Below are 13,034 nucleotides of genomic sequence, written 5' to 3'. Positions count from 1 at the left end.
AAAATTGTTTTTCTGCGCTATTCGCGTCAAAGTTTTAAATAATGCGCCAATCTCCCACCGCTCGTATTTTGGTTCGTTGTTTCCGATTCAGTCGCTCGGACGGCGCTGAAAACAGTGGTTCTCGAGATGCGAGTTTAAATCTCTCGATGATAACACGTGATAAAAGATGTGTCAACAATAACAATATTATAAAAATTATAAAAATTTTAAATTAAATATTGTTATTTTGAAAGATTGAAAAATGTATTGGAAGAGTAAATAGTAAATCTACGAAGAACATACAAGTTTTCAAATAATTGTCTACGTGTCTTTTAACCTAACAAGACACGTCAACTTCGACCGAAAAAGAACCGAACAAGTTTGTTAGTTCAATAATTTGTGTGAAATTTAATTTTGTAGATAGAAAAATTATATCTGAAGAGAAAGTAGACAAAGAGAAAAGATCATAGAAGAAAAAGTGAGAGCCTCAAAAAGATATATTTAAATAGTGCGGGAAAAAAATTAAACTTTGTGTGTTGAACTCTCACTTATAAACGTTATCTGAACTACTATGCTACGATTAGATAATATATCCGTTGATTAAAAGTGAATTTATACATCTAACTGTGAACATGGCATCTGGTGATAGCAGGCGTGTTGCTTTAATAACAGGAATTACAGGACAAGTAAGTCTGTTATCTCAAAGTTATTATTTTTTTTTAGCTATTTGTTGAGTAGATACAAACTTCACCTTGATTTTGACAATATATTTTTATTTTATTTATTTTTATCTATTTACAGATATTTATTAATCAGAGTACATCAAGTACACGCACGAAGTACATTCTGCCTGTACATAGATCTGATTCCACTATATAATAAAAAAGAAACAAAAGAAATAATTAAAAAAAAAAAAAAAAACAATATACAATAATATAGAATAACAAATTAACAAACAAAAACAAAAGAAATATAAATTTAATTTCTCTGTTTCAGTCTTATGCTTGTCTGAGTCCATCATGTATATGATAATATAACAATTAATAATAATGAGTTTTAAGCTCTTTTAGTTACAAACTGAACGAAATTTAAATGGCGATATGATAATATATTTGATATTTGAATGTTGCAAAACCATGTCACAGAACTTAACTCTTGATCCATTTCATGACTTTATTTTTATTCTTATTTTCATTGAATAGTCTTAAAACTTGAATATATTTTTTCATTGAATATTCTTAAAACTCCGGATCGAGAAAAAATAATACATTCACTACTTTTATAAATCTCTCTTCTTTTCTATTATTGCAGGATGGCTCTTATTTAGCAGAATTTTTGCTGGAAAAGGGATACGATGTACATGGTATTATTAGACGAGCCAGTTCGTTTAACACTGCTCGCATTCAGCACCTTTATGAAGATCCGAAATGTCATCGACAGGGCAAAATGAAATTGCATTATGGCGACATGACCGATTCTAGCAGTCTGATCAAAGTCATCAGTGCTGTACAGCCAACAGAAATTTACAATCTCGCAGCTCAAAGTCATGTCATGGTTTGTGTACATTAAGTATAATATTAATAATATTTTTATATATCTCTTGTGAAAATATTATATTACATGTACAAACTCGAGTTGTATAACATTTGCTGTCTTATATCATTACAGGTAAGTTTCGAAGTAAGTGAGTATACTGCTGAAGTGGATGCGGTAGGAACAGTGCGATTATTGGATGCAATACGCACGTGTGGATTAGAAAAATCCGTGAGATTTTATCACGCATCAACATCTGAGCTCTATGGTAATGTGGTGGAAGTTCCACAGAATGAAAAAACACCATTTTATCCAAGATCACCATATGGTAAGCAATACATAAAATAATACATCAATATACATAAAATATTAGACATATATTGAATACAATTTTTTGTTAAGAGAAGATTCTATTTTAGCTTGTGCAAAGTTATATAGTTTCTGGATCGTCGTGAATTATAGAGAAGCGTACAATATGTTCGCGTGCAATGGGATATTATTTAATCACGAGAGTCCGCGAAGAGGAGAGAATTTTGTTACAAGAAAAGTGACTAGATCTATAGCGAAGATACACTTGGGTCTTCTGGATGTGCTTGAGTTGGGAAATTTAGATGCAAAGCGAGATTGGGGTCATGCCAAAGATTATGTTGAGGTCGGTAATTTTATAATAGATTAAATTGAAGTTTTCACAGATTTCTTTATGTAATGTTTATTGTATATGATGCAGGCTATGTGGTTGATGCTTCAACAAACACAACCAGACGACTACGTTATAGCAACGGGTGAAACACATAGTGTACGAGAATTCGTGGAAACGGCATTCCAATATGTAGGTCGCACAATTAAATGGGAAGGCGAGGGTATAAATGAGACGGGTCAGGATGCACAAACTGGTCAAGTATTGGTTCGCATCAATCCAAAATATTTTCGTCCAACGGAAGTAGTAAGATATCTTTTATATATTGGAAAGTTTGAGAAATTTTTAAATCACACATACACAGGTGAGATAATAATACTTGTTTATTAAATAGGATATACTTTTGGGTGATGCGTCCAAAGCGAGAAACAAATTTGGATGGAAACCAAAAGTGACGTTTAAGGTAATTTATATTGTTTCACATGTCTCTTTGCCAGTTAACATCTTTTCTTTTTTAAAGAATTATTTCTAATATATAAAAGATATATATATATATATATATATATATATATGAGAAATGTGTTAAACTAAATTAACATATATATTGATAATTTTATATGTATATACTTTTTTTAGGAACTTGTAAAAGACATGATGGACTCGGACCTGGAATTGATGTCCAAAAATCCGAATGCTTAACAATCTTTATCGTTTAAATTGTGATATTGCCGAATATAATTCCGATGTATTTTTATTCCATGAGAGAAACAGTATTTAAAAATTTTTATCCACTTTGTATATAATTCCTTTTATATAAGCCTAAAAAATTATGAAAAGATTTTTACTGATTAGTATAATTAATGTATAACTGTGCAATTGAAATACATAAAATGAAATACATAATTAATATATAAGATAAACACTCTACGAACATTCGAAGTTTTTCTTTTGAAAATTAAACTGCTCTCGGTGAATGTGTCATCAAGAGAGAAAACAAATTGAAAAGAATGTTCTTTTTCGTACATTTGTATAAATTATTCTCAAACAGAAAATATATCAGATCTTAATAGAATTCATATATGTATAATTGATATAAAATAAAATAAATATCGAAAACAGAAAATAATGTAAAACGTAATATTCATTGTAAACAAATCCTATATATTCTATGTATCAAAATATATAAGCTCTTTCAACCTTCCCAATGATTTATTTTGTTGTGTTTACGTACAGATCCATTTATAAGCGACTGTTTTGATATTTCGACTTTCAGTTTGAATAATTCTTCGATCAAGTTTTATCTATAAAGAAGTCGGTTTTGTCTAAAAGAAGTGCAAAAATTGAGTTATCATATCTTTCTGCTAATATTTTGTATTTATTTAATTAAAAAATGTGTGTAAATACGTTCGTAATAAGTACGCTTATTACGGGAATAAGTGTATTTTGTTATTATATTTTAAATGATGAAAACAGTGACAATAGTGAGTAAACTCAATGTGCCACATGACATGAGATTTGTATAATTTGTATATACAACGTGAAGTAATTTATATATATATTAATATTTTTTATACATATTTTACATGCACAACAAATCTTTTTACAAAACGCAAGTAGTATAACTACTTTATATAATATTTCTTATTTAGATAATGATGATAACAAAAATCAAACCGATATTGAAAAAAATCAAACGATATTAAAAGAAAATCAAATGATATTAAAACCTTCACGCAAATTACGCGAAGAACAAAATAACGAAGTAAATTCACCTGATTCGCAAGATCACGTGAAAATGTACGTAAAACCGCGTGATAATAGCCATTTATTGGTAATGTATGTACCTTGTAAATATTTTATATGTACACAAGTATTTATATATAAAAACACAAATATTTTATTTTTTAAACTTAATATATTTACTTTACTTATATGTATTAACTTTAAAAGATTTATTAAAACTTGCTTTTAACGGGATTCTTATTCAAATTCCATATTAACTGTTGTGATTGCAGAACAAGAGTTCAAGATGCAACATTACTCAATACGTTATTTTCTAGTGAACAAAATATTATAGCCTCAACACTTATAAGCCAACCAAGTGGATTAGCTGCAACATCTTCGCAGTCGAATAACGTACAATACGATAAAAGCAGGTAGTTTTTTTTTCTCGAACATTTTAATTTCATCAATTTTGTTTTATCTAAATAAATGTGATGTGTATATTTATGTCATATGTTATATGTATAATTTTTACTAGATTTAGACGTTTGTGTTAATAGGTCCAGTATAGAAAGACATGACAAAACGCAGTATAAAGATATACCAAGTACATTTACATGTCCACATCGTTTGCGACAAAAATCGCAAACAAGAGTAAACAAACCATCGTTATTTAACAAACTTACAAGTTTGTTCAAGTTTAGATGTTTTGGTAGTACTTTCAATTAATATGTGCGACATATATTTATCTAAAATCATAGATGTCTTTATATATTAAAAATCACATGTATTAACGCATATAATGTAATATATAATGTACATGTATATTAACATATATAATGTAAATGTATTTTTATGAAATCACATATATGTTAACACATATATGTAATAAATATAAAAACATAAATAAATAACAATAACACACAAGAGTTCATAACGTCAAACAATTAATTTTATCTTGGTTATCGATTTTTTTTTCACTCTGAATTCAATTCAGATCCGAATCATTTGTAAATAAATCTGTTCGCGTTATTTGAATCGTTATTCTAGTTTATAACAAAATCGAGAATATCAATGTGTGTGCTCTGTATCATTTGATTTTTATACACTTTTGCGGTTGCAGAGAAAAAGACAATTAGTAGTAAAACGTCTATTCTTTGTTACATTTTTCTGTTTCTTCTTTTGAGATCGTAAAAGAGATCGTAAATTCGTTGAATTTTATCACATCCCTTCGTCCGTAGACTGGGTCTTCCAGACCCACTCAAAAATTGCGCATCGACGTTTCTAGAAAAAAATAAAATTTTTTAAAAATGCTTTTATCTTCGAAACTACTGGAGATTTTTTCAATGTTTTTTTTATCAACGCAGAATCGTTCAAACTTTCGATTTGAAGAAAAGAAATTGAACAAATATTGATTTTTCGCAAAGATATATTCAATCTTGAAATTGCGTAGGCCTCACAAACCCAGTCTACAGTTTTTGTAGGGTTTTTTTTAAGTCTACAGTCGAAGAGTCACTGATCTCGGCCGCGCGGCCTTAGTGGGGGCGGGTCACTGACCTCGGGCGCGCGGCCTTGGTGGGAGGAGGGGTCACTGACCTCAGTCGCGCGACCGCGGCGGGGTCAATGACCTCAGTCGCGCGACTGCGATAAAGTCACTAACCTCGGCCGCGCGACCGCGGCGGTGTTACTGACTTCGGTCACGTGATTACGGTATATATATATATATAAATATACATATATGCGTATGTGTGTGTATTATATATAGATATAGAATATTACATATAATATATATAATATTCTCTTTTTTACTCTTTTCCCTGTCACGTTTTCCTATCACTGATCAATCACGTTGGTCGATTGGCTGATTTGACTCTGCAATTGGTCAATTCCACGAGATCTGCTACTTGCATTTAATGTAGAACGGCCTTTCGAGTTCCACTTTTGTCGAAATACGGCTAAAACCAGCGGCTGAAACCGTCGTAAGAAACTACAATGGCATGGCCGCTCTCAGGCTTCTCTCTGGTTGCAAACTAAGCAAAAGTTCCTAGTGTCACTCAAAAAACGGTAACCTAACCTAACCTAACCAACGTTGAAAATCTAACCTTGTGCGTGACTTCCGCCATCTTTCACAAATACGAAAGACCGCGAATGTATTTTCTCTTGTAAATGAATTAAATAATTCTATAAATTGTTTATTTTGGAACTAATATTCCGATAACACATAGTGACAGAAAAATGACATCGGCGTTAGAATCCATGGTAGTTGACGAAAAGCAGCTTCCTGAAAAGCCGGTAGACAGAGAAAAGGTGAGTGTAATGAAATAACAACAGTTTTCTAGAAACATCTATTGTAAGTTAATGACAGAAGAATAGGTAATAATTGATATTATCCTTCTATCTGCGTCTTGACGCATCAGTAGTAACAATTTTACAGCACAGATGATACACTTGTACATATTTTCTATATTTGTTTTTGTATTGCAGACATGTCCACTTCTACTTCGAGTGTTCTGTAACACTGGACGTCATCACAATATTGTGGAGTACAGTAGAGGGAATGTTCCTGCGAATGAACTACAAATATATACATGGTAATATTCTTACATATTTAGATTGTAAGACATTTACTTGTATTGCGTAATTATTGTTACTTCACTGTCAACACTTAATCTTTATTTGAGAGATTTTGTCTAATGTTCTGACTATTTTTGTACGAAGGATGGATGCTACTTTACGAGAAATTACAGGATTAGTTAAAGAAGTAAATCCAGATGCTCGGAGCAAGGGAACATATTTTGACTTTTCATTAGTGACTCCCGAACTACGTAATTCTGGCTATCGTATGCGTGAGATTGGTGTCACATGTTCTGGTCAGAAAGGTGCTGACGACAACAAAACACTTGCACAAGCAAGGTATAGAAACATTAAATACTTAGGAAAGCTATTATATATTTTTTATATCTGCATATAATATATATATATTTATTTATATATAAAAATGTATCTTTATGTGTCTGATTACAGATTTACAATAGGAGATTACTTGGACATATCAATAACACCACCAAACAGGATGATGCAAACAGCATCAAGACGTGGTGGACGTCAATATTAGAGTATAATAATTTCAAAAGTTAAGATATATATATATATATAAATAAATAAATTATAAGACTACATTTTTACTTAAAAAAATAGATGATGTAAAATACATATGTAATTAACCACAACCTTCCAAAACTTTTATTGAAATAGTATTTTGTATTAGAATTTAAATGATCACTCAATTTTTTCCTTAAATCCATCGCATTATATACTAGTTCCTGTTCTTGTGGATATTTTGTGTATACACATAAATGTAACATTTGAAAATATAATTTTCTTAAATTATCTATCCCTATCCGTGAGTCTGTTTTCTAAGATACTCTTTTTCCAAATTGAACAAAAAATTCACCTGGTATCACAATATAAAATAGTTATAAAATCGACTCTCACGTTCAGAGAAAATATTTTTATTTATTGCCAGTATTGAAAATTTGCAATTCTCGCGTTACATAGATTTTCAAAACTGTCAATAAATAACGCGAAAATAGCGTCTGTAAAATATGTCAGTTTTACTATTATATAACACTGTCTATTTTTAGACTCTGAGTACAATAAAGAAAATATTAGGAATAAGAATTAGAAATAGAAGTTAAATGTATTATTTACAAAAACTAAAATATAACATAAATACAGGAAGTATGTCATGGCTGCTGATATACAGCCTATAGTTATATACATTTATATGTTATATTTTATTTTTTCGCATTGTGTATTATATATTTAACCTCTGTTTTTAATTCCTATTTCTAATATTTTCTCTATTGTGCTCAGACCCTACTGACAAGTAGGTATCTGCGAAGTAAGGAAGTAAAGATGGCGGCTGTTGTTGACTTCGGGTATCAGTAGAAGAAATAATGATCAAAAACTAACTAATGAATAATGATAAAAGTGAAAAACATCGATTTTGTGCGAAGATTTCACCAAGCAAGTGAAGAATTTTGGAAAGATACGTAATGATGTATAATTGAATATGTATGGCGATAATTGTTGCAATTCTCGAATTTAATTTATTAATAAGCCGTAGTAAGTAAATCTCAAGGTAAATTTTATTGAGTTCTTCTTCATTTAAAGTTATTATCATTATATATCCATATATTATATTAAAGTTATTGTCAGTATGTGATATAATGATATAATAATAATCTATATATATATAGTTAAATTTTTAAGTGATTTTTTTTGACGCAATATATCAGTTTTAAATTGTAGAGAATTGAAACATTAACATTTTCTTTCTCTCTCTTCACAAAATTAATCTTTTGCGAAACAAACATGGGTCTTCCACACTCACGCAAAAATTATGTATCGACGTTTCGAGAAAAAATTAGTTTTTTTAAACGTTTATGTTTTCGAAACTTCCATTTTTTTATCTTGTTAAATTTAAGTTAGATCTAATCCATTTTTTCCCGGGTATATACACGAAATATCCACAAGAACAGAAAATAGTATATAATGCGATAGATTTAGGAAAAAAATTAAGAGTAATCATTTAAATTCTAATATAAGATACTATTTCAATAAAGAAATTTGTTTTTTATCGACGCAGAAACGAATCAAACTTTTGATTACAAAAAAAAAAAAAACAAAATTGACAAAATACATATACATATATATATATATTTGATTTTACGAGAATATATTTGATTTTAAAGTCGCGCGGATCTCACAAATCCAACTAGTCGTCATTTTTGAAGTCTGTCCACAAAGGGTTAAAAAAAAAGTAGAACGAACGCGATGTGGAAAACTAAAATAAGAACCGTTGCACGACTTTACGAAATATGTAAAATCTAAGATAAAGTTGGTCTCTCTCTTTCTCTCGTCTTTTTATTTTCCTGACGTCGGGTTTTGTCGGACGAAATTCTTGCGCAATGTCCTCGTTTCTTCGCTCTCTCTGTATATTTTCGATCAAATCCACAAGGACGCTCTCTGTTCTCTATGCATCATTGAACACAAACGTCTTGCATTCACAATATATTCTCTTTGTTATTGCAAACGACGTGACTTTTTTCAAACACGCTATCTATCTATCAATTAAATAAAAAAAAAAAAAAAACCTACGTGACCAGAATTGTCCCGGAAAGCTTTGTTATATATGTACGTCTCAGCGAGAAAGTCGCCGTTTTTTTTTGACACAACGAAGTCACTCCCACTCGAGGGGGAAGCGTCCATTATTCGCGAAGTTTCCTTCTGATAAAAAACGTTACCACCCCCTCGACCGCGACGGCACCAATGAAATTGCCGGCTCGGTGGCGCAGAATCCGCGAAATTCATCCCCTTGGTCACCGCAGCCGAATCCGATTGGCGGAGAATTCAATCCAATCGGATCCGCCGTCCGTTTTATTGATCCCGGGGAGTAGGAATTGTTGAAAGTTTTTTATTGAGCAGAGTTGTAAAGTGCTTTATGACCGGCGTAAAGCGGCCGGCCGCGTTATACGATAGCGAGGGATGAGTTATTAAAATTGCTCGGGACGCCTCGATGCGTCCGCGAATTAATGCACGCGATTTCTCGAAACGATCGATTAAGATCGCGCATGAATTGCTCTCTGCAGTTTAACGATTAGAGTTTTACTCGGAATTGTGGAACGCGAATTGCGTTTTGCAAAAATTATTGCGTCGTCTCAACATCGCTACTCTCTTCAAAAAGCGTTTTTTATTATCTCAGTTGTTAACATAGTGTCTCTTTTATTCGAAAATGTTTGCGAATATTACGTTTATTGTTTTTTCTTTAATATCGCGTTTCTCGCGATTTCACCACATCGCGTGTGTGTATGCGTTTGCGCACGATGACGGCTTATACGCGATTGTGACGAGATGGATTTTCAGAACAAGAGCGAAAAAACTCGGAGAGCGGGATTTTTTCGCCTTGTGATAACAGTTTACAGAAAAATTAGCGGCACTTTACTATGCAAACAAGCGTCTCCCGCGTGGACTGTAAGCGCGCGAAGTTCCCTTCGATGTCGAGGCTAAAAAAAAAAATCTGTATAAACACTCTTCGTAGAAAAAAATACGATCTCTTTTCAATAACAGCTGCGAGAGACGCAGATGTACATTTTTCCAAACCTGAACAAACACTTCGGCGTCGAAATCGCGACGAATTCCACGTTCGAATGCGCACGAAACTCATTACAATCAATTTTATTCAATAACAACATTCAGCAGAGACAGACAACTAGAAATTGAAAAGTTAATAAAACGATTGATGCAACGTACCTTATTTAACTTTTCGCGGACAGACACGGTTATCTTCTAGACCCACTCAAAAATTGCGCATCAGCGTTTCTAGTAAAAATGAGTTTTTTTGAACGTTTATATTTTCGAAATTACTAAAGGTCTTTTCGAAATTTGTTTTCTTATTGACGCAAAATTGTTCAAACTTTCGATTCAAAAAGACAAAAGTGAAAAAAAAAAATTGAATTTTCGCGGATATATTCGATTTTAAAGTCACGTGGGTCTCACAGACCCAGTCTGTTTGACTCGTAGGTCACTTTTGAGGTTTATTATTTACCAATGACCAGACATATATGTACCAACGGCCAGAAGTTTATTAAAGAAAGTAAATTATTACAGATATGTAAATATTAATCAACTAACAATTCTCATAATATTTTAAGTAATTTTTAAAACATATGTTTAATTATTTTTTTCACATGTGTAAATCGTTCGCTGTAATTATTTATTTCTTCAATAAAAATGTCTGGTATATTGTTATCTAAATAAACTTGTTTTTCTGACTCTAATCTTGAAAAAAAAACCGAAGAAATATGAAGCAGAACTTTGATGTGCGCATCGATTCATCCTCGTAGTATCCAATCGCTGATAACACAAACGTATTTCGCATAAACGCGTGTGCGCATATCGCGTTCCTGCTGTGACAAATCAAAATATATCTCGTCGATGTGCGCGAAGACGGGGGTCCGACGATTATCTTCTAATAGATTCTTTCGGATATACACGCGCGCAATTCGCGTTGATTTATACAACGGGGGGAGTGCACGCGGTAGAGAGAAAAGAGATGATTTAGGGCGCGTCGCGTTAGTCTGCACGGACGAAAACGTAATTCCACGAACGATTTGCTCGATCGAATTGCCGAATATCGTATATGTATCGATTCGATTGATTAAAAGCCCTCGACCCGATTGAAAGTCATATATACACGCGTTCGATAGGGTTCGTTGCCCCCTTTCGTCGACTTTGCTACAACCCACCGTCTCTGTATGTGAGATCGGCCGACCCCCTTCGCTGAGAAAGACAAGTAATTTTATTCATAAGCGATAAAAATAATTTTCCACAAACGAAGGTTAATCAAGAAGACCCCCGTATCAATTTTTATCGGAACAGTCTCGTAAAAATACGTAGAACGTATTGGGCTGGTCGGAAAGTCTCTCTCGTATTTTAATACAAGAATTTTAATACGAAAATACGAAAAGACTTTCTGACCAAAGCCAATAAAAGCACACGCTTTATTTTTTAGATCGTCAAACGACACAAATAGCGGTGGGTGTAACGCGCGCTGCTATCTTTTCAGATATTTCGCTTTTCTTTCTTTCTTCTTCATGAAAATTCTCTTAACGCGCGTAATGCGCGCGATGAGTAGTCGGCGGCGATGATGACGCGGCGAGTGTGCGTTTCCTCGGGGATTATCGAACAACATTGTTCCAAATTACAAGAACAAAAAGCTCGCGCTCGAGACCCTTTGAGGAAAAAGAAGAGGAAGTCGCGCGATGCTCCGCCGCGCCAAGAGGAACAAAAGGAATATATATTATATGGCAAAAAAAAACGAAGACCTGAGCGCGGAGATGATGACATTTATAATCTTACGCAAAGAGCAGGGCATAGATCAGCGATGTTTTTGCTCGGTTGGAAGGGGATCTCCCTTTCGCGGAGACGGTGAATTCGGATTTAATTATTATTAATTGTCTTTCTCTCTTTTCGTCGATGATCGCAAGGGTGGCGTCACGCGCAGTCACTTGCGACTTTTACAGTTCAGCGAAATGAATTAATGTGTTCTTGTTTTTTTATGTTGTTTGTACATAACATTGAATAACTTTACACAGTAAAAAAGAAAATGTTAATTTTAACATTTTTTGCATGTCCCAGGAGGTCTACTCTAAATTTTAAGTTAAAGTAACTCATTCGTTGTGAGTCACTTATTAACAAACTAGTAAAGTCAAATAATTGACACAGTATTTTACATTTATATTTGTTATTTTGACTGTAAGAGCGTGATGTAAAAATAACATATAAAATAATTAAAAACTACACAAAACAGTAGTTACAGTAACTCGTGAGAAATGTTAATTTAAAACATTTTAGTTTGTACAATGTGACCAAATATATTTTTAACTTTTTTTAGTAAAATTTACTTTTTTTTAGTTAAATTGACTTTTTTTTTTAGTTAAATTGACTTTGAGACATCTAGATTAATTGAAATCATTGTGTTAAAAGCACTTAAACAATATTCCATTTTTAAATGACATGCAAAAAATGTTAATTTGTGAAGTTAACATAAATTTGACACGTGAAAAGGTTAAAAAAAAATAATAACATATCAGTATTATGTTAATTTTACATTGAAGTAATAATCAAAACGTCGTAACACGAGAAATGTTCTACATTTTGACGCACGATTTTTTACTGTGTAAAGTTCGGACACCGCACAAGTTTTACTTCGTCGCAGAATAATTTTGCTATTCACACGTGATCGCTCTTCCGATCAAAGTTAATCAGCACAGGAGATGGTGTTCCCTTCCGGAGATGAGAAAATTTATAAATTTTTTATTTATCCTGGCACGTATGGATTGTTATTCCATATGTTATTCCAGCACTTGTACGTTTAATATCCGCTTTTTTTACCTTCGAATATTTTGTTTTTCCGACTTGTTTATCTTTTTTTTTTTTTTTTTTTTTTTAAGAAGACGACGCGCAATTTAGTTTCGCGTGCAGGGGATTTCCGGCATCTCGTCTTCTGTCGCATTAATCTCCTGTTCTTTGAAATTGCTTTTTTTTTATTTGCCGCCCTTTTGTTTTAAATATGAACTTACTTCTAACGCGTGCACAA

General features: G+C 32.4%; 3 protein-coding genes across 4 annotated transcripts; all 3 read left to right on the top strand.

The window, feature by feature from the left end:
• The first annotated feature begins 114 nt into the window (after positions 1-114).
• On the top strand, positions 115-3,205 carry LOC109859575 (GDP-mannose 4,6 dehydratase). Its single transcript, XM_020437948.1, has 7 exons — positions 115-665; positions 1,291-1,533; positions 1,648-1,840; positions 1,932-2,164; positions 2,240-2,455; positions 2,544-2,612; positions 2,786-3,205. The coding sequence occupies exons 1-7, from the start codon at positions 612-614 to the stop codon at positions 2,846-2,848; spliced, it is 1,071 nt and encodes a 356-aa protein (XP_020293537.1). The 5' UTR covers positions 115-611; the 3' UTR covers positions 2,849-3,205.
• A 272-nt stretch (positions 3,206-3,477) lies between these two features.
• On the top strand, positions 3,478-4,602 carry LOC109860140. Of its 2 annotated transcripts, none has more exons than XM_020439033.1 (4): positions 3,478-3,630; positions 3,799-3,946; positions 4,165-4,305; positions 4,432-4,602. In XM_020439033.1, exons 1-4 carry the CDS (start codon positions 3,540-3,542, stop codon positions 4,598-4,600), a joined length of 549 nt encoding a protein of 182 aa, XP_020294622.1. In that variant the 5' UTR covers positions 3,478-3,539; the 3' UTR covers positions 4,601-4,602. The 2 variants fall into 2 exon arrangements, with proteins under 2 accessions (XP_020294622.1, XP_020294612.1); XM_020439023.1 differs by having other exon boundaries at positions 3,799-3,985.
• A 1,382-nt stretch (positions 4,603-5,984) lies between these two features.
• Positions 5,985-7,246, top strand: LOC109859829 (histone deacetylase complex subunit SAP18). Its single transcript, XM_020438431.1, has 4 exons — positions 5,985-6,178; positions 6,356-6,462; positions 6,590-6,784; positions 6,896-7,246. Exons 1-4 carry the CDS (start codon positions 6,107-6,109, stop codon positions 6,984-6,986), a joined length of 465 nt encoding a protein of 154 aa, XP_020294020.1. The 5' UTR covers positions 5,985-6,106; the 3' UTR covers positions 6,987-7,246.
• The last annotated feature ends 5,788 nt before the right edge of the window (positions 7,247-13,034 follow it).

Source organism: Pseudomyrmex gracilis, unplaced genomic scaffold (assembly GCF_002006095.1).
Source record: "Pseudomyrmex gracilis isolate BER0280 unplaced genomic scaffold, ASM200609v1 scaffold_7, whole genome shotgun sequence".
NCBI classification, from domain to species: Eukaryota; Metazoa; Arthropoda; class Insecta; order Hymenoptera; family Formicidae; genus Pseudomyrmex; species Pseudomyrmex gracilis.
The sequence above is the reverse complement of the archived record's forward strand: the minus strand, read 5'-3'. Positions and strand labels throughout refer to the sequence as shown.